This window comes from Spea bombifrons, chromosome 1 (genome assembly GCF_027358695.1).
Source record: "Spea bombifrons isolate aSpeBom1 chromosome 1, aSpeBom1.2.pri, whole genome shotgun sequence".
Taxonomy (NCBI): domain Eukaryota; kingdom Metazoa; phylum Chordata; class Amphibia; order Anura; family Pelobatidae; genus Spea; species Spea bombifrons.
The window spans coordinates 129,189,191-129,216,424 of NC_071087.1; the positions used below are offsets into that span (position 1 = coordinate 129,189,191).

A 27,234-nucleotide genomic window follows, 5' to 3' on the forward strand; every position below is an offset into this window, starting at 1 on the left:
CTGCTCTTCCAGATGCTCCGCCCCAGGGACCCTTACCATGTTTTGCAAACTGCCAGTAGTGCAGTTTGTAGTCAAACATCTTTCCCTGGGACATATTTTAAGGCAGACTACTATTGACCAAGGCTGGTCTAATATACCTGCCATCTACCACTTTACCAGACCTTGTGTCACATATCCTCCCCCCCAGCTCAGACCTAAGGGGTTGAGCGACCATGGACATCAGAGCATGTACCCTGGAAAGGCCATCAGCATTTCCCTGTTTGAGGCCTGCCCTGTGTTCCACCGTGAAATTAAAGGATTGCAAACTTAAAAACCATCTGGTAATTCTGGAGTTTTTCTCTTTGTTTTGACACATCCAAGTCAAAGGTGCGTGATCTGTTATCAACCGGAATTTCCGACCTAGCAGGTAGTATTTAAGTGACTCTAATGCCCATTTAATAGCGAGACACTCCTTTTCTACAATAGAGTAGTTTTTCTCTTGTGGATTTAGTTTCCTGCTCAAAAAGAACACAGGATGTTCTTCACCCTGATATTCCTGGGAAAGGACAGCTCCTAAGCCCACATCAGAAGCATCTGTCTGAACTATGAAGCTTCTGGAGAAGTCCGGAGTTACTAAGACTGGCTGGGCACAGATAGCCTCCTTCAGTCTTTTAAAAGCTTTGTCTGCTTCAGGGCTCCACTTAACCATAACTGGGTACCTTGCCTTAGTGAGGTCAGTTAGAGGAGCAGCAATGGTAGCAAAATCTGGAATAAACCTCCTATAGAAACCAGTCAAACCCAAAAATGCCCTTACTTGTTTTTTCGTAAGTGGCTGTGGCCATTTTTGTATGGCTTTCACTTTTGCAGTTTGCGGTTTAACCAATCCTCTCCCAATTGAATAGCCTAAGTACTTAGCCTCTTCTAAACCAATAGTACATTTGGAAGGATTGGCAGTTAAACCTGCCGAGCGGATAGAATCAAGCACTGCTTGAACTTTTGGAAGATGGGATTCCCAGTCTGTACTGTGGATAACAACATCATCCAAATAAGCAGCGGCATAGCGAGTATGGGGTTTAAGAATTCTGTCCATCATTCGTTGGAATGTGGCAGGCGCACCATGTAACCCAAATGGCAATACAGTGTACTGAAACAGGCCACTGGGTGTTGAAAAGGCTGTTATTTCCTTGGCCCGGTCCGTGAGAGGGACTTGCCAGTAACCTTTTGTCAGGTCTAGAGTTGTCAGATAGCGTGCTTTACCCAGTCTTTCTAAGGTTTCAGCAGATTTACATGATACAACTGCTCAGGCTTTCTTCTACCTGGTTGCCTAACTTTATAATTGACGTCACTCACTTTCTCAATTATCTCGTATGGTCCATGCCAAGTTGCCAGGAACTTATTCTCTACTGTAGGGACCAGTACCAATACTCTGTCTCCAGGCTGAAACACTCTGATTCGAGCATTATGATTATAACTGTTTTTCTGAGCCTGCTGAGCTTTCTGCATGTGTTCCCTGACAATAGGTAGAATAGTAGCCATTCTATCCTGCATTTGAGCTATGTGCTCAATTACACTCCGGTGGGGTGTGCTCTCCTGCTCCCAGGTCTCTTTAGCTATATCCAGCATTCCACGGGGATGCCTCCCATACAACAATTCAAAAGGAGAGAAGCCTGTGGAGGCCTGCGGAACTTCCCTAATGGAGAACATTAGATATGGCAATAAAAAGTCCCAGTTTTTCCCGTCAGTGTCAATTACTTTACGTAACATACTCTTAAGGGTTTTATTAAACCTTTCTACTAAACCATCAGTCTGTGGGTGATACACTGAGGTCTTAAGGTGTTTAACCTGCAGGAATCTGCATAGCTCTTTGGTGACCCTGGACATAAAAGGGGTCCCCTGGTCCGTCAGGATTTCTTTGGGGATACCCACTCTGCTAAACATCAGCATTAGCTCCTTTGCTATTGACTTTGCAGAAGAATTACGTAAGGGTATGGCTTCAGGGTATCGCGTTGCATAGTCCAGAACGACTAGTATATACTGATGCCCTCTAGCTGATTTTATCAGTGGCCCTACTAAGTCCATAGCGATCCTTTCAAAGGGCACATCTATGATAGGTAGGGGAACTAGTGGACTACGAAAAGCCTTGAACGGGGCCCTGTGCTGGCATTCAGGGCATGAAGAGCAATAGTTTGTTATAGCAGCAAGCACTCCAGGCCAGTAAAAACGTTTAAGGACTCTCTCTCTGGTTTTATCAACTCCAAGGTGTCCTCCTAGTATGTGGCTGTGAGCCAACTTCAATACTATATTACGGAAAGCCTGTGGAACCAACAGCTGCTTACTAGTATCTGCAGCTTTCTTTTCTACACGGTAGATTAGGTCATTTAACGTTTCAAAATAAGGGAATGACAGTGCTTCTCCTGGCTGAGCAGCAACCCCATTTACAACCTTTATATTGTTTCGGGCTGCAACTAAAGTGGGATCTTCCCACTGGGCGCTTTTAAAGTTACCAGGACTGATCCTTATGTCTAATAACTCATCATTCTCTGCAGTATTAGCCGGCTCCTCACTAGTTTGTACTGGGTTATCCCCCACTAGTACTGGTTTAGGGTAGTAAGATTTGCCCTGGTGTCTCTCCCGATGGTCAAAATCCAATTCGGTATTGGCAAAAGGAAACACATAATCCTCATCAGCTTGGTTAAATTCTGATGAGCTTTGGCCTTTCTTTTCTGCAGAGGCCCATAATTCTAGAAAATGGGGAAAATCTCTACCTATTACCACCTGCTGGGATAGTCTGGGTACTACACCCACTCTGTATTTTAGAGAACCATACGGGGTTCCAATATCTACCTCTGCTGTGGGATACTCTCTCTTATCCCCATGAACACAGATAATTCCCACCTTTTGCACATGATCAGACTTCACATAGGGTATTACAGATTCTGCTATTAATGTGACCATACTTCCTGAATCAAGTAATGCTTTAGACATTTTTCCATTCACATTAACATAGCACCAATAAGGGTTATCATAGTCATTGTTAATAGACGCAACACAATTAAACAAAAATGAATGCATTCCCTCATTTTCACCCATATTGCACTCCATAGGGTCATCCTTCAAGGGGCATTCCTTAGCCATATGACCAGCCTCATTGCATCTAAAGCACTTCACAACATAGTCTGACCCCCAATTAGTTCCTCTCCCAGGCCTATTACGTCTGATTAACCCTCTGAGTCCTGGAGTATTGTCCCTGGTGTGCTGAGAATATAGTTGTGGTTCTTCAGCCCCCCTTAAACCCAGAACAGTCTTACCAAGTCTTGCAGAATCCTTGAGCTTAGAACTGCGGGGTTTATCTGGTGAAGTAGGGCTCAACAGGTCTCCTGCAGCCACATATCTTTCCACCAAGGCAATTAGCTGGTCTGCTGTATGTGGATCACTCTGGCTGACCCACCGACGCAGGGCTGCTGGTAAACCACGCAAAAATCGATCCATCACTAGGATTTCCACAATGTGGCTAGGTGAATTGACTTCAGGTTGTAACCATTTCCGGGCCAGATGTATGAGGTCAAACATTTGGGATCTTGCAGCTTTGTCCTGGGAAAATGCCCATGAGTGGAATCTTTGGGCACGTACTGCAGAGGTTACCCCTAGACGTGCCAGGACCTCAGCTTTCAATTTTCGGTAGTCGCTTGCTTCTGCAGGCTCTAGGTCATAGTACGCCTTCTGGGGCTCTCCGCTCAGGAACGGTGCCAGTACACTTGCCCACTCGGTAGCCGGCCACTTCTCTCTCTCTGCTGTGCGTTCAAATGCCAGAAGGTAGGCTTCAACATCATCTGATGCAGTCATCTTTTGGAGGTAGTGGCTTGCCCGAATCATCTTTGGTCCTGGGGATCTTGCCTCAGGGTCCAAGTCCAGCTTTTCAGAAATAGCTTGGATCTCCTGCTGTAGCACACGGGTAGCATTTTGCTGCTCTTCACGGGTTACTTTAAATGCCTCAAGTTGTGCCACTGCAATCTGTTGCACTAAGGATTCAGTGCTTTCTATTTGTGCTTTGGCCAGGAGTTTAGCATTCTCTGCCTGGGTCAGTACCAATTGCTGCAGAACTGCACTGTTTTCTGTAGCTCTCCTGTTAGCCTCCTGTTGCACAGTGGTGGATTGGATCAACGCCTTGATAATATCCTCCATGTTGAGCTGTAACTGACTTCTACCCACAGACTTACGTGGATGCCCGCATTCTCCACCATATGTGACAGGCCTCCCTTTTCCTTGGGATTTTTGTCAAGGATCTTGGGTGTAACCACAGTCTTCTAGGGTAAATGAAGTCCAGGACACATCCAGCTCAGCTTCAATGTTTATTGTAAAGGAATAAACAGCAGCGGTTGTAAGCAGAATAACAGTCTTTGCTTGGAACAAAACAGGTCACAATTTACCATCAATATGGCTTTGCAGAGAGAAACCACCCCTCAGTTTATCAGCTCTCCTAGCTGGCATAACAGTGGCTTCCTCTCTGAATCAGGTTCAGTTCCTTTTACCCTCTGCCTGCTAATTAATCAACCACAGGTGAGCTGCTACTTAGTCCACACCTGTGGAGCTCCTGTCCAGAATGCACACTCTGGAAATACAGCAATTAGTGCTGTTGGAGCACTGGCCCACCCTGCTCTTCCAGATGCTCCGCCCCAGGGACCCTTACCATGTTTTGCAAACTGCCAGTAGTGCAGTTTGTAGTCAAACATCTTTCCCTGGGACATATTTTAAGGCAGACTACTATTGACCAAGGCTGGTCTAATATACCTGCCATCTACCACTTTACCAGACCTTGTGTCACAATATATATACACACACACACACACATGTTACACGTGCATTTTTAACTACATAATATGCACTTATCTCTTTGAAGTTAGCCCCTGCTGACAATATATATAAATATTAGACCCTGCTGCCGATATATAGAAATATTACACCCTGCTTCTGATATATATTAATATTAACCCCTGCTGGGGATATATGTTGATATTAGCCCCTGCTGCAGATATATACTTATATTATACCCTGCTGCTGATATACATAAAAATTATACCCTGCTGCTGATATATATAAATATTTGACCCTGCTACCAGTATATATTAATATTAGCCCCTACTGCCAATATATATTATTAGTCCCTGCAGCCAATATATATTAATATTAACCCCTGCTGCCGATATATATATATATAAATACTAGACCCTGCTGCCAATATGAATATAAATACTAGACCCTGCTGCCAATATATGTTAATATTAGCTCTTGCTGCCAATATATGTTAATATTAGCTCCTGCTGCCAATATATATTAGCCCCTGCTGCCGATATATATTAATATTAGCCCCTGCTGCTGGTATATATTAATATTGGACCCTGCTGCCGATATATATTAATATTAGACCCTGCTGCCGATATATATAGTATTGGTCCCTGCTTCCTATATATATTAATATTAGCCCCTGCAGCCAATATATATATTAATATTAGACCCTGTTGCCAATATATAAATATTAGCCCCTGCTGCCAAAACATATATAAATATTTGCCCCTGCTGCCAATATATTTTATAGTGAAAAAATTGGACCCTATCCAAGCATTTCCTTGGGCCCCGCTCAACGCTTCTTTGCATGCAATCACTCCCTCCGCTACCACAACAAAAAAAAGAAATATTTCCCACACTGACTGCAGATCAGGGAAAGACCGTGAGAGTCAGTCCTGCACCGTGACATTGAGAGGTCCTCTCCCCTGTAATCATCCCCAGAGTCCCTTTATCCCCTCATTCACTAAACCATACCGCTCTTTTACTTACACCCTGTAGTTCAGGTATAGATCAAATAAACAACACATGGAAACGGCACATGCAACAAAATGAGATATAAAAAAAAAACAACTTGTATTTGCAGGTATACATAAATAATGTATGGAAACATGGCATTGCAGGTATAAACCAACAGAACACACAAACCCAGCATTGCAGGTATAGATCAACTGGAAATCACATGTACACTCAGCACTGAAGGTATAGATCAAATAAACAACACATGGAAACAGCACTCCAGGTATTGATCAACTGAATAAGACATACAAATCCTATATTTGCAGGTAAACATAAATAATGTATGGAAATATAGCCGATACAGATGAACAGAATGACACAAAACCCAGCTTTGCAGGTATAAATCAATTGGAAATTACATATAAACTCTGCATTAAAGGTATAGATAAAACCCCCTAAATTACAGGCATAGATCACTGGTCACACACCCCAAAGCCAACCCTGGTGTCCACACTGCCCACATAAAACCCGACCAGCACCCAAATTACATATTGTGTCAACTTTGTCCCCAAACAGCTGAACGTACGCCATGTTTGTCCCATAAACACCTCTCCCTCCTAATCTATCCTATCTACCCCCTCTCCCTCCCAATCTATCCTATCTACCCCCTCTCCCTCCCTATCTAACACCTCTGCCTCCCTATATACCTACTCTCCCTCCCAATCTATCCTATGTACCCCCCTCTCCCTCCCAATCTATCCCATCTACCCCCTCTCCCTCCCAATCTATCCCATCTACCCCCTCTCCCTCCCAATCTATCCCATCTACCCCCATCTCCCTCCCTATCTATCATATCTATCCCATCTACCCCCTCCCCCTCCCAATCTATCCTATCTATCCCCTCTCCCTCCCAATCTATACCTATCTACCCCTTCTCACTTCCTATCTACCTCTTCTGACTCTCAAACCCCCTCCTAACTTTCTACCCCCCTTTGAAGTTCACTTACCTTGGGCTTGTCCAGCGGTGAGATCGCGAGGTCTCTGTATCCCTGGTTCTGCAGTGTGCGCGGCTTCACTGCCGGGCGCCGGATATGATGACATATACCGGCGCCTGGCTTGAAATGCCGGCACTGCGACCAAGGCAGAGGCCTCGCGGTCGCGGAGAAGAGTGAGAGGCGCCGAACAGTTGCTGAGAACTTAATCCTCAGCGACCGCTCTGCGCCTCTCTTTCTCTCCTCCGGGTCTATTAAAAAAAAAGCCGGCGTTTCAATTGGGGGGGCACACCGGGGGGCACAGCATGATGTTGGGGGGGCCATGGCCCCCTCTGGCCCCCCCCGCCGACGCCACTGATCGCCAGCACCTGTCTCCATTCTTTGGTTGAAATTTAACTATGCGTGTAGGGACCATATACCATCTATATATAATCTTAAAAAGAGTTCTTGAAGATTTATACAGTGAGTTGCTTTTTTAGTAAATTGCCATGTTTTATACCAAGAATCTAAGGGGATAGAAATTTCCAATGCTTTCTCCCATTGTTTGTGTGCCTTAGACTTATCAAGAGTCTTATTATCTTTAAGAAATTTCAAAATCTTAGACAGTGTTCCCTTAGAGGTACACGAAGTAATAAATTTCAACCACGGGTTATATTCAGGTGGTGGGTTTGATATTAAGAAATGTTTTAATCTGATATATTTAAAGATTTCTCTTGACGGTAATATATGTCTATCAGTCAGGAGAGAAAAAGAGGCCAGATTTCTACTACATTGTCTCTAGTTTTCTGCAATCAGGGCAACCGTAGTCTCTACGACCTCCGAGAGCGAACTTAGGCTTGACCTTAGTAATACCTCTCCCCTAATAAAAATAAACAGATATATTCATATCTGCATATGAATGCTTTGCAATGCACAAAGCTGTAAAGCAGATCATAGGCACTGCTCATTCAGCTGGAGCGTGTGAAATATGAGTCTTCCAAGAGGACATCTGGGTTTTAACCTCCACGCTCACACTCTGTTTTCTCCTATAGAATTCTGGATACAATCTGCTTCACAGTGTTTCAGTTTGAAAGTCTTTCTTTTTGCAGTTCTTGTCTATGTGTACAATCTTTTCTTGTTTGTGAATGATAAAAAAGTGTCTCTTTAAAACAGACTTGTATTAAATGATCAAATGTGAAATAAATATATATATATATATTTTTATTTAAATGAAAAGCTATTATAGAATAACTCAACTCAACGTGACTTTTATGACGTTTCTCCTAATTTTAACTGCTTAGGGAAATCATAAAATGTAATTTTTAAATACTTTAAATGTTTTCTCGCCGTTCAATTACACTTTTATCCTTTACGAAAAAAAATTATAGAGTGATTAATTATTTCTGTTTTTTCTTTGTTCAGTGTTGTTTTCTCAACAGGGTTTTTTTTTTGCGTCAAAGGGTAGTAGTAGTAGGAGATGTTTTGATATTCAATTGAAATACATTAGTCAGGGATATCTTTGTTTTGCAGAAAAATGGTTATTATGTGTGTTGGGAAGGCTTTTGTTATTTCCACATCTGCACCCCTATAATGTAATTCCCATAAAGTATTAGTAGTGAGGCTTTATACCTTCTTTTCAAATTGACATTAAGTCAGAAATATTAATTTGAAACAATCCACAATGTCTGTATTTACAAATAAACATTAATGATAATCGGATGCTCTTACCCCGTAACATTTTGTTATCATGTTTGTACATCTTTAGAGATCCTTGATCCTGCAGAAGAGCAAGTGGTCTGGATGAGAGGCATCACTGCGGATGCTTTGACAACACTGTTTGCTTTACTACAGTCCCATAATTTGTTTTATATAATATGTATAATTTTGAGCAGACTGTGTATGGATTAGTGTGTTTTAGATCATAATGATATATGTTTGTATGCATTGTATTTAAAATATTTTATATTGTTTTCCCAATTTTTATTGTTCATTGTGAGCCAGAAAACAAACTGTCGGAGAATTTCCGAGTACTTCTATACCTTGGGGTTCCAAATTATATAGATACCTTTATCGAGCGGCTCGAGAGAAATCAGACACACAGACAGGAGTGTATGTATAATGAGATCTCTGATTTTATTGTGTATAATATTTATACCCATCTGAAAAGGGGCTGAGACATAACAAACATTCCTTAATAGTCAGCGGTTATTATGATTATAGGGTCGTATTTAACATATGCCTTACTGAAGCACAAACAGGTTAAATCATGTCTTACATCATAGGTTCCTGTTTTGCTATATGGGAACTCGCACATAGACAGTCTTTACTTTATTAATAAACCTCTATATCCGATAGTAGCATAAGGACCTAAGGTCAATAACATATGACTTGTATAAAGAATACCAGTTTTCTTCCACACAAACAAAAATATAGCATAATCTAGAATTCATTGTTGCGCATATCAGTAATATGTGATTTAATCAGTTACCAATAAAGTTTGGATGTGTTTCTATAACTTCCTTTTAATAAAGTCATGTTAACCTTTTGTCAACCATTTTTTTCTACATTCTATATTGTAAAAACTATATTCTTAGACATATAAGTATTTATAACAAGTCATGCGCTGCTACCTGTGTGGTTTTTGGACACACATTATAGTACGTATTTGTTTCTATCCCCCAGGACACAAGCTGAGATGGCACACACCTGCCGAGGAACCATTAACCTGTCGACAGCTCATATTGACACTGAAGATTCGTGTAACATTGTTCTGTCTAATGGAGGAAGGACATACCATCTCAAGGCAAGCTGTGAGGTGGAGAGGCAGAGATGGGTTACTGCTTTGGAGTTGGCGAAAGCCAAAGCTGTCCGCATGATGAACAATCAGTCAGGTAAGGGTCCCTCAAAGAGAGCGGGAAAATATCCCAGAATGTGGTGACCAGTGTGTGAAGGAATGGGAATTACATATGTAGTGCATGTCTTTTATAGATAGGAGTGTCACAGCCAAGACTTTCAAGTTAGGGGGATGCATAACCTATATTTTAATACATATACTGCATATCATATTGTAGAGAAGAGGCCCGCTTCACTATATAGCTTAGTAAGGACCACATTTATTGTAAAAGGGTGTAGGGTGAGCCATGTATGGTGCTGAAAGTTTAGGAAGGTCAGCCTCAACAGGCAAAGGTCATCCCTGGCACTCATTGACTGGTATTAACTGTTCTTAGGAAGAAATACAGAAGATAAGTGGGATATTTTCAAGTGAACATTAATAATATACCCTTATAAGCATGCACCTCTCAGAAACAAATACAAAAGAATCACGTTAAAACAAATATGGCCCAATAGAGTGTCAGTCAGGAAATAGAAATAAAGCATATAAATCAGAGGGATAAGCAGCATAACACAAAAATGCCAAGAAATGTCCAAAAGTGCAATTAGAAAGGCTAAAGTAGAAAAACGAAAATATGGAAAGCCAATGACAGCAAGACAAATCCCCTTAAAAAAATTAAAGAATGTGTTCCTCAGCCATTGCTTTACTCTCCCCTCTCTCGGCCTCTTCGCTGGCAGCCTGTGCGCTTCAGGAGTGTGGCTGGTCCTTCTCTACATTGGCACTTTTACCTCTTGTGTAATGCATCATAACTCCCTCTAGATTGTAAGCTCAATTGTAAGTTGAATTTGTTATGTTATTTACTGCTTGTTATGTCAGCACTACGGAATATCATGGCACTATATAAAACAATAATAATAACAGCCTCTGAATGGCTCGACATAAACAAAATCAATGTTTTGGAGTGGCCTAGTCAGACTCCTGACTTAAAGCTGATTCACATGCTGGGACATGACCTTAAAAAACAGATAATGCCTGAAAACTCTCCAGTGTGGCTGAACTGAAACTATTCTTACCCAAAATTCCCCCACAGAGATTTCAAAGACTTATATTGGCAGTTATCACAAACGTTGGATTGCAGTTGTTCTTCTGTGTGTTCGTTACATTGTGATATTTTTGTTTATCTATGGTTTTGTTTTGTGGCGTTTCCATTCCACCATTTCCAATAAATATATATTTCAGTAGTATATCGATGCTTATGCTGTCGAGTTATTTATCTGGTTATTAAATTATTATTTATTGAGTTATACAGTATTGTCATATTGTGCAGTACTGTGCAATGGTAAATGCTAAAATATTAATAATGATATGATCAAAAGACTGTAGAATTACAAACATGGAGACATGGAGTTTGAAGGCAGATAAGAACTATTCTTCCCATCTAGTCTGTCCATTTCTCCTGATGTAAAGGCACAGATGTTAATCAGTCCTTGATCTTGTCTTGGATTCAGGATGGCTTTACAACTGTCCCATGCATGTTTAAATTTCCTCGCTATATTAGGCTCTACAAGTTCCGATGGGAGGCTGTTCCATCTATCTACCACTCTCTCAGTAAAGTAAAATTACCTTACATTACATCTAAACCTCTGACCCTCTAGTTTTAGATAATGGGCTCACATATCAGCTGATGCATGTAAACAGGAGCATCCAGGATTTGGATTTTGACGTGTTATAAATGGTATTTCTTTTATCTTCTTTTTGAAAAATCAAGCCTTTATGTATACACATAGGACAAACTTTGCCCTGAAACAAGGATTCTGTTAACTGGGCCATCGTTTATATAAGGCAAAACAGGTGGTGGCCCCAGGCTCCCCCGCTCAGCAGGGTCCCTCACTCCTACCTGCTCCCAGGTGTCCCAAGGTGCCAAGCAGGGTCATTTAATGCACGTTACATGAGCTTGCAGTAGAAGCATGGCTGCTCTCACAGATGAAGACAGGGCTGTGAGTGAGGAAAGAGGAAGGATGAGGGAGAGGTGTGAGATGAGAAGATGGAGAGCTGTGAGAAGGAAAGTGAGTATGTGTATGTACAGAATGTGTATGGTGTTTGTGTGTGTATATGTAAATTAGTGAATTATGTTAGAATATTTGTGTGTTTACTGTAGAGCATTAGTATGTCTGTGCGACTGTATGTGTGAACATGTGGTATTAGAGTGTATGTGGCGTTCCCATGAGTGTGTGTTAACATATGATGTTAGTGTGTTAAGAAATGGGGGAAGGAAGAGAGAGTGTATGTGTATGGTGTTAGAACGAGTATGTGAGTGTGTATGTATGTCTTATCAGTACCTAACGATACCACTGGTTGGTGGGATGTCTTTTAGGACTTGGGTAATGAAAGGAGGATAATTAGGATAATTATTATTTTAACAAATCAACAAGTTTTTGGTTATACTTTTGCCACTTAGTGCTCAGCTTAACCCTTTAGGCACAGATGAAAACTGAGCATTCTACTATACTTTACACAAGCTCTTTCACTCGGCCGTGCTTGTAAAAGCAGTTATATTTCCTTAAAAGGAAAGATAATGCATGCTATAATTAAAGCTTCCTTTCCGTGGAAATATCTTGGATAAATACATAGATAACGGCAGCAGAGACTAACTGATCTAGTCTGGCCGTGTTGAATCTCTTGATTAAGCAATAAGCAATGACAAAAGAAGACAGGAGGTAAAACTTTAAAACAAAACTTAGGTAAAATTTATATATATATTTGAACAATTTTACTATTGCATTTTCTTACACTAAACAAGATGTGTGGAATTCAGTATTTCCATTTATAAAACATTGACCCTTCCCTCTTAAATATGTTTAAATTTATTTACCAGAAAAGATAGCACATTTAAAAACTTTGCAAGCCCTTCAAGTCACCCTACAGGTCTCGAGGGCTGCAGAGTTTGGCTATCTTATCTTGAACACAAGCATCTGAAGAAAGTTGTTTTAATGCATTCAATTACTTGTTTTCAGACATCGATACACAGAATGTGAGCCTATTTGTGGCCCCCAAGGCCTGGAATAAAAAACAAACACCGGTTTAGATGGCAGATTAATGTGGAAATGTAATAAGGTAATGTAGGCACATGGTGGCGCTGTTGTACTTGGTTTTATGGTATAGAGCAAAAATCTTACTGCCATTTCTCAGTTAATTTAATAACTAATACACTAAATATTTACACAAGCTATTCTGTTTTATTGAGTCAAATGTCCATGTTAGTTATTTTAGTATTAATGAAAGCTAAAATACAAAACCAAAGGAATGTAAGGAAGCTCATATTTTATATTCTGGGTTCCAAGGACCACCAAGATGAGTCTCCTTATACCTCTCCTTAACGTTGGTACTCAGTGCAGTCACAGGAAAACAGAACATTTTAATATATTTGCTTTCAAATAAGCTATCCCCCCCCAGACCATGGGTTTGCTCCTTAAAAGAAAAGCCTACTGCATGTTGCTTATATTATACCACTAAAGAGTCCTAGTGGGGTCTAATAAGACCCCCATGACCTTGTGCAGAAAGAGCTCACATTTATTTCAATGGGATCGCTTTCTTGCCAGTGGTTAGCTGCTTTCATGTAGTTGCTGCTTTTCAAGTAGGGTTGTGCTGCAGCTTCTACTTAAGTGGCTTTTATGTTTTTTCCTACAGGTTTCATAAATGCATATTAAATGATTTTTATATGCATTCTTCATCGGTGGGGCTGCATAAGGGGCACTGAGTGTCCATTTAAATGCATACTATATGGACTCCAATTATATTTTACCGCATGCAAATCAGTGCAGTTTTTCTGTACGTAACTGTAAAAAGCAATGAGAGTACCTGCAGGAGCAAGCCAAGATCAGATGGGGGTTGGGGAAGTAGCGCTACATGGTGCCCCCTTCATAACTGGATCTCCTGTTAATGATTTGAGATCCTTTCCGTGTGATTATTTCTATCCTACCTCTAGTGTTTAGCTGAGGAAATACTCAAAGTACCCGGTTTGTCCAAGTGTCAAGGACATAAAAGTGGAAAAATTATTTATTATATGCTGCACAGTTTCTCCCAAAGTAGGAATCTATGAATAGCTTAACTTCTGGGGGGAAAAAAGCTGTTCTAGGTTATGAAATGGACCTATAGCAAAAATAAAAAATTAGCCCTATCTCCTACGGGGAAAAATATGTCCCGGCCCTCAGAGGGGTAATAATGCTTGTTCTGGGGAATCAGGCGTTATATCATTTGTTCTCAGGGTGCTATATGCAGTGCAAATGGGTTCTTTTACTTTCTGCTGAAGAAGAACCTTCTGCTTTTTCCCAGAGAGACTTGTATCTTTGGCTCAGCTCTGTATTGTAGTTTATTCTACTGCAACTTTAGTCTCGGCAATCTGTACCTGAGTTGTCACCGCTGAATTTCACATGTCCTTGTAACTAGTAGATCGCAATCCTCAAGGGGCAAAATCATTTTAAATGCAATTATCTGAGTTTCAGTTTGAAAGAACATGCACCCAAGGGAGTTTGAAAGAAATGTCATGTCGGAGCGCCACAATGAATACCTTGCGCTAAAGAAGCCGTGTTATTATACCAACGTTACTAAATAGAACGTATAGTTGGCACCTGCTATGTTTCCACAATACATCTAAAAATTGACATGTGCTTAAAAAAAGAGGTGACACAGTGCTGTTAAACAAGAGGCAGACCTCAGACATTAATGGTGGTTCTAATGTTGGTATTTCCACAGTGTCTTTAGCATTGTAGTGTTATATTTTATTATTTATTTATCATTAAAAGGTAAACTTCCAATGTGGATGCTTTCAATTCATTTTTTTCCAATGGCTTCTTCTTCCCTTTGCTTATAGCTTTTATTATAAGTTTATTCCAGCCCTGTTCATAGTTCCCCAATGCTCCAGTGGAGGGCTGGCTATGTACTCGTACCCCCAGGCTTTGGTGCTGTTACATAGGTTGTCTATGCTGATCCTTTTGGAGAGTGTGGACGGGGAAGGGCCAGCGCTGACTGTATTGCCAGCCATATCATCTTTGTTACACCTATGTACCTGGAGTAGTGCATACCGGGTGTCTGTCGAGGTGTAGATGAACCACACCTGAACCGATACTCATCTAGCTACTTGATTCATATGGTTGGGTTAGCTGACGTGGACTTGAGTCTGAATCAGTCTGGCGCATTAACATAGGGATAGCACAACCTGAAACTCTTCTAGCTTAATATTTTGGTCCTTGTGGGCATACGTATCTGTTTGCAATAAAATAGATTCTGATCAGCAAGCCTGAGGTTGTGTCCAACCTGTTCCATGCCACCGGCTGGCTCGCCTTCCTGTACTGAATTCATGCACGGTGCCAGTATGGCTTGGTACCTGTATTGGACTAATTTCAGTATATAAATAAAGACTCTGGGAAAGATTTATCCATAGAGCGAAATCAATATTTTCTCTTAGAAGAGATTAAAATCTAGAGGAACAAAGTAATCTTACAACTTTATTGCTTTAACAAAAATAAGCCTGGAAAAGGCCCTACTTCAAAATAAATTTTCAAAGATCCATTAATGCTTTCTATCTCAGACTGTTTAGACAGTAATTTGGTTTTGGAAAATATGAACTACTGGTAAGCGACACTACCCTAAAAAGCCATCAGGACACTTCAACAACTAATTAGTAGTTTTCCGTGTTGCATTGACAATCACTACATTTATAGTTTTAATCATTTCATTTTATGCAAACTTCATTGAATGAGTCCTAACTGTCTAATTTATATATATATATATATATATATATATATATATACCGTATTGGCTCGAATATAGGCCGCACTTTTTTCCCCCACTTTAAGTCTTTAAAGTGGGGGTGCGGCCTATATTCGGGGTCTAGCGCCCGACGCCCCGGACATGCAGTTCCGGGCGCCAGGCAGGGTTAGGATACAGATCCCCCGCAGCGGTGCAGGGGACCCGTATCCTACTCTCTGATACGCTCAGACAGCCTCCCCTGCCAGCACTTCCCACGGGGGTAGTGCCGACACGGGAGGTTGTCTAAGCGCATCGTGTGGACGTTCACCGGCAGCAGCGATGCGCATAAACAGCCTCCACTGCCGGCACGTCTGCACGATGTGCTTTAACAATCTCCCTTGCTGGGAATTCCCACGGGGGGAGTCCCGGCAAGGGAGATTGTTAAAGCACATCGTGCAGACGTGCCGGCAGCGGAGGCTGTTTACGCGCATCGCCGCAGCCGGTGAACATCCGCACGATGCGTTTTACCTCTGCCCCCAAGACTTACCAGAGCAGACTCCGGGGCCGGCGGGGGACATCTACGCAATACGCGTATACAACTACCGGTGCCGGCACATCCGCTGAACTTTTTCTTTAAAAAAGCACCAAACTTTTAGGGTGCGGCCTATATACGGGGGCGGCCTATATCCGAGCCAATACGGTATATGTTTAATAAAAGAAAATGCATCTGTTAACACAGCTCAGGGAGGTCGCATACATAGACAGCCTAGTTGTGTTTTAAAGTACAGACATCTGGTCACCCTAGTGTTCAAACGGAACAATATAAATATGCCGGACTGTTTCTCTTTGTGTAGTTCAGGTATAGCTCAAGTAAACAACACATAAAACAGCACTTGCATGTATAGATCAACTGAATAAGACATGCAAACCCTATATTTGCAGGTATACATAAATAATGCATGGAGACATAGCATAGCAGGTATAGATCAACACATTAACACACAAACCCAGCATTCCAGGTATAGATCAACTGGAAATCACATGTAAACTCAGCACTGAAGGTAAAGATTAAATAAACAACACATGGAAACAGCACTGCAGACATTGAGATCAACTCAATAAGACATACAAACCCTGTATTTTCAGATATACATAAATAATGGATGGAAACGTAGCGTAGCAGATACAGATCAACAGCATAACACAAACACCCAGCTTTGCAGGTATAAATCAACTGGAAATCACATGTAAACTCAGCATTAAAGGTATAGATAAAACCCCCTAAATTAAAGGCATAGTTCACATGTTGCACACCCCAAAGCCAGCCCTGGCATCCACATAGAGCCTGACCAGCACCTAGATAACACACATAGGACTAGGGGTTCTTTGTCCCCAAACAGCCCACCATGAGTCAACTTTGTCCCCAAACAACCTGGCCTGTGCCATCTGTGTCCTTTCTACAAATCAATTATACATCTATGATACACACAAACACTTTTACAGTTACTCACTAATTCACACTTTAATTCATATTCTCACTCATTCACACTCCTTATTTCAATATTGTTACTACCCCATTTCTCACTAGCTTCCTCTCCTCTCTTTTCTCACTATCTCCCCCTTCTCACTATCTACCCTCTCCCCTTCTCATTATCTACCCTCCCCCTTTCTCACTATCTACCCCCTCTCCCTCCCTTCTCACTGTCTACCCCCTCTCCCTACCTTCTCACTGTCTACCCCCTCTCCTCCTCTTCTCATGATCTACTCTCCCCTTCTCACTATCTACCCTCTCCTCCATTTGTAGTTCACTTACCTTGCAAAAAGGATCGACATTTGAATTGCAGGTATAGATCAACTAAATAACACATAAAACCAGCCTTGCAGGTATAGATCAAGTGAAACATCACAGGCAAACTCAGCTCACTTAATGTAACGTGACCCTGCCATGTTTCTGCTTCCCCTGAGTGGTACAAGAGAGGTTGCATACACACTATGTGCGGGCCCTTTTGGAAGAGATTGAAGGGGTTTGGGCCCCCTGAAGTGTCGGGGCTGATCGCAGTTACAACCTTGGCGACTGTGGTGCTGCGGGCTGAAGGGCAAGCTGCTATAGGCCCCCAGGTATCACCGGGCCCGGGGAAGCTGTCCCTTTTGCCCCGTGTATGTTGGAGGGTGAAATGAATAGCGAGCGGGTAGGCCAGCGATAGTTAAAAGAACATATCTTCATAGGTAGCTTTTTTTTCTAAAACATTCAGAAATCATCAAGGCAAATATTACATTGTAAACCTGTTTTTTTCCATTCATTTTTTTTATTGGATGAATATCACTCCATTTCCCACATTCTCATTTTATTGTAACAGCTGTTAAGTGACAGCCTTCCCCAAAGTGTACAGCAATGAAGCCGTGTTTACAAGCCATGATTACGATTATTCAAAACTGCCTGATTTCCATTTGCACAACATTTAAGAACATGACATATCGGAATCAAAGCTGCCATTGAGATGCAATTAAAGAGACCCTGATGAGAGCTTCTGGAAAGGCCATTTAACTCAAGTGAGTGGAGGGTCATGCTCACAGCTGCTGCAGCTGGAGTAATAAGAGTCTATGGGATATAATGAACCTCGCATGCATAGGGGTCAAAATGATATAGCTGATATCCAAGTAGATAATAGCAAAAACACATTATGGGGTTTGTAACATATTGTTTTTAATTGCTTATTATGTTGCTAGGGCACTTACACTCTTTGGTAGAGCTTTCCACGCATGTGCACGGGTGTCTGAACAGAACCCTGCCCGCAAATATTCTCCGATCCAGCCCTGGAGCTGACTGGCTTTGCAGATTCCGCAAAAAACGGGACTTCTCAACTATCAAATGCCTTAAAGTGCATACGATGACTGGAATGACCTTTAAAGACACATTTCTTTGCAGCACTTTATTATCTCCAATAAAAAGTCTAAAAATATCTAACTAAATATCAAAGGACAAACAAAACTACCTTAACATCAAGAAATACACAGAAAAAACTCAATGAAAATTGACCATAACCTAGACAGACAAGTCAATGTCCATACTAAAATATTACTATTACTTAGGAGTGATGGTTTATAGGTGGATTTAGCATACAAATAACTTAAGGGGCAAATTAATTTATCTATCATTAATTCAAAGCCCTCATACATCTGTGCCTAAGAATTTTGCCTATGTTCCTTGATTGGGTAGTATTGCAAAGTTATCTGTAGGTAAAAGCCAGAAATGTTTTGTGTGTGTATATATATATATGTATATATATATATATATATATATATATATATATATACCCATAAATACAACCATACATATCTCTATCTCAGAAGATACACATGATGAAGCTACATTTTTGTTTCAGTAAGAATAGCCTTATTTGTGTTTCTCAAAAAAATGTTTTTGTATTTTTGATCTGAATCCTTTTCCATATCTGCCTTTTCATTTCTTACAGCATCTTTGTTGTAATGTAAAACAACTAAGTTTGTTTTAATGTATTGTGAAATTTGAATACAAACTGGGCCAAATTCATCATGGTAAATAGGTTATAATCGTCTCTTTTATTCAGTTCTTCAGGCGATTTAGTTTAGAGAACAAATATTTCCAGTAGCTGAAAATAATGACTTTCCTAACTGTATTTGAATAAATGTTTTCCTGCCATATTGCATTAAATGAAAGATTTTTTTTCTTTATTTTACACAGCTTATTTATACTAACAAGAGCTGCCTTAAAATAAGAAACAAGCCAAACTATGGAGAATGAGTAAGGATGCTCTACACAAAAAAAATTGATAAAAATGCTGACATTTCCACCCGCCATCATAATGTGAAAAGTTGTAGGGCTTGTCTTTAACGTGGGGCAAAGGGGGCAGCTGCCCAGGTTCAATCATTCCTGGAGATCCCATACATAGCCAGCTCTTACACGGGTCCCGGTGGGTCAGCAATCAGAAGATGGCAGGGTGTCCACCACCCCAATTTGTGGTGTCTGCCACTTTGTCAGGTGTTTCAAAGGCGTAGAAGCGGTTCCAATTGGGAAGATCATTGATCTCCCTCTAACTCGCCCAAAATGAAGGTACCGAAAGGCCTGTTCATACAGACCTTTGTTTCACTGCGCCCTCGCGGAGTGTGTCAGGTGTTGATGCTGAGCTGCAAGTAAAAAAATGTGTATGGGGGGCAGCATTTCATCCATAGACTGAGGCAGCACAATGTCTTGCACCAGCCCTGCTCACAACAACACCTGAGAGGATCGCGACTCGCACGTCTGTGTGATAGGGGGATTGCATTAGGGTCAGCAGTAGGAAAGACCTCAATGACTGACAGTCTACTCCCAATCTGCAGATTCAGTACGGTAACTACACGTCACCCCTGCATTGAGCCCCCCAGCCACATATACAACAATCCAACCACATATTTTTTTATATTATGTAAAAAATACTTGCCTCCATAAGCGTGGTTGGTTTCCAACCTTTTTGTGCAAAAGTAAAATAGGAAATAGTCATGCAAATTACATTCTATTCTAGAATTCTGCCGGCTGTAGACACAGAGAGGGACATTTTCTCTTCTCTCCCTTTTACAGAGGCTAAGTGCACATATTACATCACACAAGATGACATCAGATTGTAATTTGTTAGGTTCAAAAGATCAATAAAATGACTGACAATATGCAAATATGCTTTGAATGGTATTTCTGATAAAAAAAAAATTAGAATGCAATTGACATTATTCACCTAAAGTAAAATACCAAGAGCAGAAACGTCTTTCAAAAATCCTGCTACAAGGGTTAATTTGTTACATAGTTCACCTTTTAATCGACAAACATTAGTTGCTGCTTATTCCTTACTGCCCATAAAATATTTAGTATTATCGGTTACCTCATTGCCAATTAATGAGCAGCAGACTGTATTGCTCTGAGGAATTATTGTAGCGTGTAGTAGTGAATTCTATACTGCTCTCCATGGTACTGAAAAGCCATCGTGGGAGAGCGGGAGCGATATTAAAAGATGATTAATAATTGCCCATGCCCCACTAATCCCTTGGGCAGCTTCTGAATCCAGCAACGATTTGCATAAAAATATTGCTCTGGCCACTGAAACCTAAAAGCCATTTGGGGATTGTAATTAGCGTACATAATTCTAAAAAAATTGTATTTGTATTTTAATTACAGTAGGATTTCAGAAAGAAGCTGATGGAGTGTTTGTATTTGAAGCAGAGATTAATATTACATTATTAAATGTGTATTTCTCACCCGTAATCACGAGACAGGCTGTGTAATCAGATGGAAAGCAGAGGGAATAGGATTAAACTGATGGTGGCTCTCTTGAGCTTCTGTACATGATACAAAGTGTTTAAGGCTATTGTAGTGAAGCTAGCATTCTACCAGAAACAGCTGGCGCTGGACAGACCGTTTGCAATCTCTCTTCACGAAATCTGTGAGTATACTAAGAAAAGCGACGTTTCTCCTTTTTAAACCATTGTCTCGAGATGCCCCACATAATGTAGCCACATCTTCCGTCGTGGCTTTTTTCCCCCCTCCCTGTGGAAAAGACACATCATCTGCTAGAACGTAAGGCACTTTTCCTTCTGTTTGTGTGATGTGAACATGGTCTCAGCTGTGATATTGCTCTGCCTGCACATTTCATCTCATTACCGGGAGCATTGTGCTTTTTATTGAACATTTTCATTAAGACTTCATGTGAGACAAGGGAAGAAGCAGACATTCGGGGATCTGGAATAAATTCAGATGGTTTAGAAGGATAGACACAAAGCACTGATCAGGTAAACCTGGATATGGCTGGGCGTTTGGTGTTTTCAGTGTTCTTTGGCTTTGAGTACAATGTTTTTAATTTTTTTTTTTTTCTTTAAGCTTCATTTGGTTTCTGAATTTTAAATGAGGTTTAGCAAAACTTTACAGGAAGGCACCGTCAAAGCAGCTAGTCAAGTTTGTGTTTATAGCACCACACTGGTTTTCGTCAATGGATTGGAACAGAACGGGCTGGAGGTAAATCTATCGCAAGTTATTCCTTAGGAATCCTCGCCTAAAAAATAATGAAAAAAGGAGATTAACAGGAATTAAATGTATCGCTGCTTTTATCTCATGTTTTCCTTTGCAGTCTATGGAAAGAATGCAGTTCCATTACTTGTGATAGATTTATCTCCTCTATTAAATCTAGCCCGATGTATCTAATTTATCATTCCCGTTGTGGACTGTTAACGCAGGTGCATCTATTGAATGCACAAAATGTGCAAAGCCAGAGCATGCAAATTGCAATGGTCGGACATTGAAGTGGCCATTTGGGCAGATAAAGGAAAATGCCCTAGCGTCGGTCAACTCTGTTGAGTAAGCAGTTCCTGGTCAGCAGGACAAGGCTGCTAAAGAAGATGCTGTATACGGACATCTTTCTGAAGAGCGATGTGCCTAAACTTCATCGGTCACCTCTGCCTCATCCCCTATCAGAACACTCTTACTATGTCCATCACCTGCCAAGGTCAGATGTTGAGACTAAGACCATAAAGTGGGTCTGTTATTTTCTAGAAACCGGTGCTGTTATTCAGGAGAGGGAATTCATCCAATGCTATTTGTCTCATTCTGTTTGTAGAAATTCAGCTTATGTAGTGTTAACCATGTAGCAATGGATGCCTCATATCTCTCAACAGCGAAATCAAAGCGGCAGTAACTAGAGGGTCTTCCATCTATAGGTCCAAGTTTATCCTCGTAAGGGAACGGTATAATGAGCTTGGGTCCATTTCATAAAAGGAATTACCGAGAGCTTGATTCAGGAATTATGTTTTCTTGTGTTACAAAGAAAATGCCATGTGTGTGTATATTAATAGATGCATGTACACACATTTCTGTATAGTTATTTTTGTGCATGCACATACATATTTATAGGTGGTGCTGGAAATTTCCATCTGCCTGGAATAAAACAAAGAACTGAGTGAGTGAATTGAGATTTGATTCTTTCTGCTATGGATAGGCTTGTAATGTGGTTCCATGGAACATTTATTGACCCCTTTGGTAGTGAAGAGGTCAGCGTGTTATTTGCAATGTTTTCAGCCCCGTGAGCTTTTGATGCTTCTCTGAGATTTCCAAATGGTGCCTTATTACTCACACCCTCTATATTATTACATTATTTTGACAGATTTCTCCACTAATTTAATGTATGTCCTTGTAATCTGTCCCTCCCTTAAGTATATGATTTCAAAAATAAACACACAATGAAAGCTTCTTTAAAAGTAGTGAAATCTGAAATATTACTTTTTTTTTGTTCACATAGATTAACTTAATCCCATTTCACTCAAGTAACTGACAAAAAAAAGATTAAAACAAAATAAAGGATTTGCTTCCTATGCATTAATGGCTGGTATATTAGAAAATGCACTGTAAAATGATGCATTTTTGTGTTTCATTTTTTAAATGAATATTTGAAAATATTCAGTGATTTCTGTCGGTGGTAAATATTTGTTTTGTTTTTGTTTGAATTCCTTTTGACAATTTTAATTTTATGACCTTCTATTATACATGACAAACCTTTACGCTTTACAGCACATAAATGTTTACATTATTGCAAGAATTGCCTAGCAAAAATGTAAAACTTAAAAAAATAAATGAAAATCATAATCTTTAAATCTAGCACTTTCATATTATATCTAGATGGACTCATGTACAAATGAGCTAGTCGTTTGAAGAATAATAATTCTTAACAGGTCGTTTTGATAATATTTCTCTATACAGTTTTATTATCTTGGTTCAATACTTTATATATGTATATATATATATATATATATATATATATATATATATAATATGTGCATTTAGTGGTAGCCATCAACTTTCCAGCTCACTCATTAAAAAACTATAAAATCCTATATATTTCATTATTTTATTTACTGTTATCCTGAAGACCAAGAAGAATGTGTAGGAAGGAACCTTTCATAATGTGTTGGTGCATGGAGGGTATAGACTTTGGGCTCATACAATGCAGCGGGTTAGACTTTCCAGAATACCAAATTGTTTTTCTGCCCTATAAAACATAAAGCCAGCCAAGTCTGGGGTTTTCGTTTTTTTTTTTGTTCCTTTTTTTAAGGTTTTTTTTAGATTACATGTTTATAGCCTGCACCTTATTTGAAAAATGCTGGAATGGAAACACTGAATGTGGTTTCACCAACAGGCCGAATATCCAGAATGGAGTTATTTTTTAATGCTACTTTTTTTAAGAGCATCTGTCACATAATCCCAACAAATTCTTTTTTTTTATTTAGATATTTATTGCTCAGCTTTATTTAGATGAAAATGTTATGAAGAAAACATATATCACAGATGTAATTCCAATATGATTCCTACCCTAATATTCTGCGGCGATGATTTTGTCCCACTGTACTGGTGAGGGTGATTAATGATTTGTTTTTGAATATTTATTGGTATAGAAAGGGGGATGGGGAATCTTTAATCTTTGCAATATAGAATAATTTTAATATTCATGAGAAACATGCAATTTCAACAGATACTGAATAAACCTTGAGTGCAATCTGAGCCGTGATTAGATGCGCAAAGAAATGCAACCTAAATTGGAAATTATGGGGTTTTTAATATTACACTGTATATTTTTAAACTATAATTATATCACAATCCTATGTGGCATGACTATTATATGGCAATATGTTTAATCCTAACTAAAAAAAAAAATATATATATTGGTACTATGAAATAAGGGTTATGTGCATATTGCGCGTGTGTAGTGTTCCAATAAAGTAGTATTAGGCACGGTTTATCAACCTTCCTCCCACAAATTACCACTAGGACCGTAGGGCTGTAATTTCCACAGTGTAAAAAGAGAAAAGTGGTGCGCTTAAAATGCCTGACAGCAAAGCCTCTGTGCCTCCTCGAGAAGTGGATGCTTGAGAGACCTCTGACCTTACCCAAAGTCCCAAGATCCCTTGTTACAGCTCTGAGAAATAGATAGGTATAGATGGAGGCTTCAATGTTATTTTATAAAAGCCCTCTTGGCGTCATGGTACTTTAGCAGGATATTATCAGTATTATTAACGGGACCCTTTGCTTATTCCTGCAAGTAAATGGATTTCCAAATGGATACTGTATTAGAGATCGTTAAAATGTATCACAATGTTTTTTTTTGGTTTTACCTGTTTATAAATCAACACAAAGTGTTTTTGTCCTTGATTAGCATGCAGACTGCACACAAGGTTGCTTTACGAAAAAAGATCCTTGGAGATCTGAGACCTACCGGGTGGTGGTCCTGGATTTATTATTTTATTCACATGGAACATTTGTTTTAGCATTATGACTTGTTTGTCTTTTCAATGCTTCAGAACTGACCAGTCTTGTATATTGGATATTGTCATGGTAGCCATAAGCAATTACATCTAATTGACAGAGATGTCCAAAGGCTAGGTGCAGACATGGTGTTTGATTTCCAAGGGAACCCTAAGTAATAATTCTGAGCTTCCTATGGCTCATAGGGCCGCACTGAGGTCGGTGTGAAGGGTACAGTGCACCGAGGGGTCATGAGAGCCGATCTTAGTTCCAGGCACCCTTCACCGATCTCCCTCTTACTCTCCCCTATAAGTTGTAGGGAGCACAAGGTCTGTCAATTCAGAAATCTGCTCCAGTGCTTCCTAGAACTGTGCGCCGGACATTGATGCTGAGTGTTTTTATATTACGTCATGTCCCGGCGATCAGCACTTAAGCAGCGTATACTGTCAGGGATCAGTGAAGCAGAATTCTGAAGTCAGTGTGTGTGTATATAGGGGTGTTAAGCCGTGTGTGTCAGTGTCAGTTTTCAAGTGTGTTTTTGAGATGTGTCATTGTAAAAGTGTTAAACTGTGTTGGGTGTTAGAGTGAGTGTGTAAGTGTACAGTGTGGTATGTTGGTTTACGGTGTTCGAGTGAGTGTGCATGGGGTGTTCAACGTTGTTAGATGTCAGTGTATGATGTAAGAGTGAGTGTATGTGTGTGTCAGTGTACAGTGTCAGTTTTTGAGTGTGTGTGTTTTTGGAGTGTGTCAGCTCCTACATAAGAAATAATGGGTCCGCTCCCTACTGTACAGCAGGGTAAACAAGTGGCATGAGTGTGTTTAACCCCTTCATGACAAAGCCTGTACATGTACGGGCTCACAATGCATTGTCTTTAATAGCACAGCCCATTTGTGTCTGGGTATGATAGTGTGTGTTTGTGAGTATGTTATCTTGGACATGTGTTTTTATGGGCATGTAAGTATGTATCTGGGTATGTGAGTGTGTGTGTTGCCTGGGTATGTGAGTGTGTTTGGGGATTTTAATGTTTGTGTCAGTGGGTAGGTTACTGTTAATGTGTCTGGGTATGTTAGTGTGGACGTGTGTTTGTGTATGTTAGTCTGTGTGTAGGGGGATATGTGTAACGCTTCCCCATGCGCTGGCTGGACTTGTTTATACTTTGCCTTATTTATTTCCTGTTTCCAGCCACTAGTGGCCGCCCTTGCTATTCAGAGCCTCTCAGACTAATTATCAGGTCCAGCTGCAGTTGATCTCATGATCAAATCAGCCTTTATAAACCTGCCCAGCCCTGCAGTCTGGCCCTTGACTGTAATGTTTGAGGACTACCTGTTTGGTTCCTGATTTGTTCCAGTACCTTGCCGTGCTCCAGTACCTTGCCTTGCTCCAGTACCTTGCCTTGCTCCAGTACCTTGCCTTGCTCCAGTACCTTGCCTTGCTCCAGTACCTTGCCTTGCTCCAGTACCTTGCCTTGCTCCAGTACCTTGCCTTGCTCCAGTACCTTGCCTTGCTCCAGTACCTTGCCTTGCTCCAGTACCTTGCCTTGCTCCAGTACCTTGCCTTGCTCCAGTACCTTGCCTTGCTCCAGTACCTTGCCTTGTTCCAGTACCTGCCTTGTTCCAGTACCTGCCTTGTTCCAGTACCTGCCTTGTTCCAGTACCTGCCGTGTTCCTGAGTTGCGGCCTGCGCCCCACTAAGTGGACTCCCAAGAGGAGTGCCCTGCATCGCGACTCCCAGGATGACTGCCAACTAGCGGACTACCCTGGTTGAGTGCCCTGCAAGTGGGCAACCTGCCGTGTGCCCTGCAAGTGGGCAACCTGCCGTGTGCCCTGCAAGTGGGCAACCTGCCGTGTTCCTGAGTTGCGGCCTGCGCCCCACTAAGTGGACTCCCAAGTAGAGTACCCTGCAAGTGGGCAACCTGCCGTGTGCCCTGCAAGTGGGCAACCTGCCATGTTCCTGAGTTGCGGCCAGCGCCCCAGTAAGTGGACTCCAAAGTCGAGTACCCTGTAAGTGGGCAACCTGCCGTGTGCCCTGCAAGTGGGCAACCTGCCATGTTCCTGAGTTGCGGCCTGCGCCCCACTAGTGGACTTCCAAGAGGAGTGCCCTGCATCGCGACTCCCAGGATGACTGCCACTGGCGGACTACCCTGGTTGAGTGCCCTGCGAGTGGGCAACCTGCCGTGTGCCCTGCAAGTGGGCAACCTGCCGTGTGCCCCGGAAGAGGGCTTCTAGTCGTGTGCCCCGCAAGAGGGCTTCTAGCCGTGCCGTGTGCCCCGCAAGTGGGCTTCCAGCCGTGTGCCCCGCAAGTGGGCTTATCTGCCGTGTGCCCCGCAAGAGGGCTTATCTGCCGTGTGCCCCGCAAGTGGGCTTATCTGCCGTGTGCCCCGCAAGAGGGCTTATCTGCCGTGTGCCCCGCAAGAGGGCTTATCTGCCGTGTGCCCCGCAAGAGGGCTTATCTGCCGTGTGCCCCGCAAGAGGGCTTATCTGCCGTGTGCCCCGCAAGAGGGCTTATCTGCCGTGTGCCCCGCAAGAGGGCTTATCTGCCGTGTGCCCCGCAATTGGGCTTACTGCCGTGTGCCCTGCAATAGGGCTTCCAGCCAAGAGTCATTCCTTGCTTTAGT

The 27,234-nt window shown here is 41.3% G+C and overlaps 1 protein-coding gene across 1 annotated transcript in view; it reads left to right on the forward strand.

The window, feature by feature from the left end:
- The window catches only part of OSBP2 (oxysterol binding protein 2), a 106,348-nt gene that overhangs the window by 20,484 nt on the left and 58,630 nt on the right, over positions 1-27,234 (forward strand). Inside the window, exon 2 of the mRNA XM_053454230.1 lies at positions 9,432-9,640. Within this exon, the coding sequence (XP_053310205.1) occupies positions 9,432-9,640 (209 nt within the window). The remainder of the gene's footprint in view (positions 1-9,431; positions 9,641-27,234) is intronic.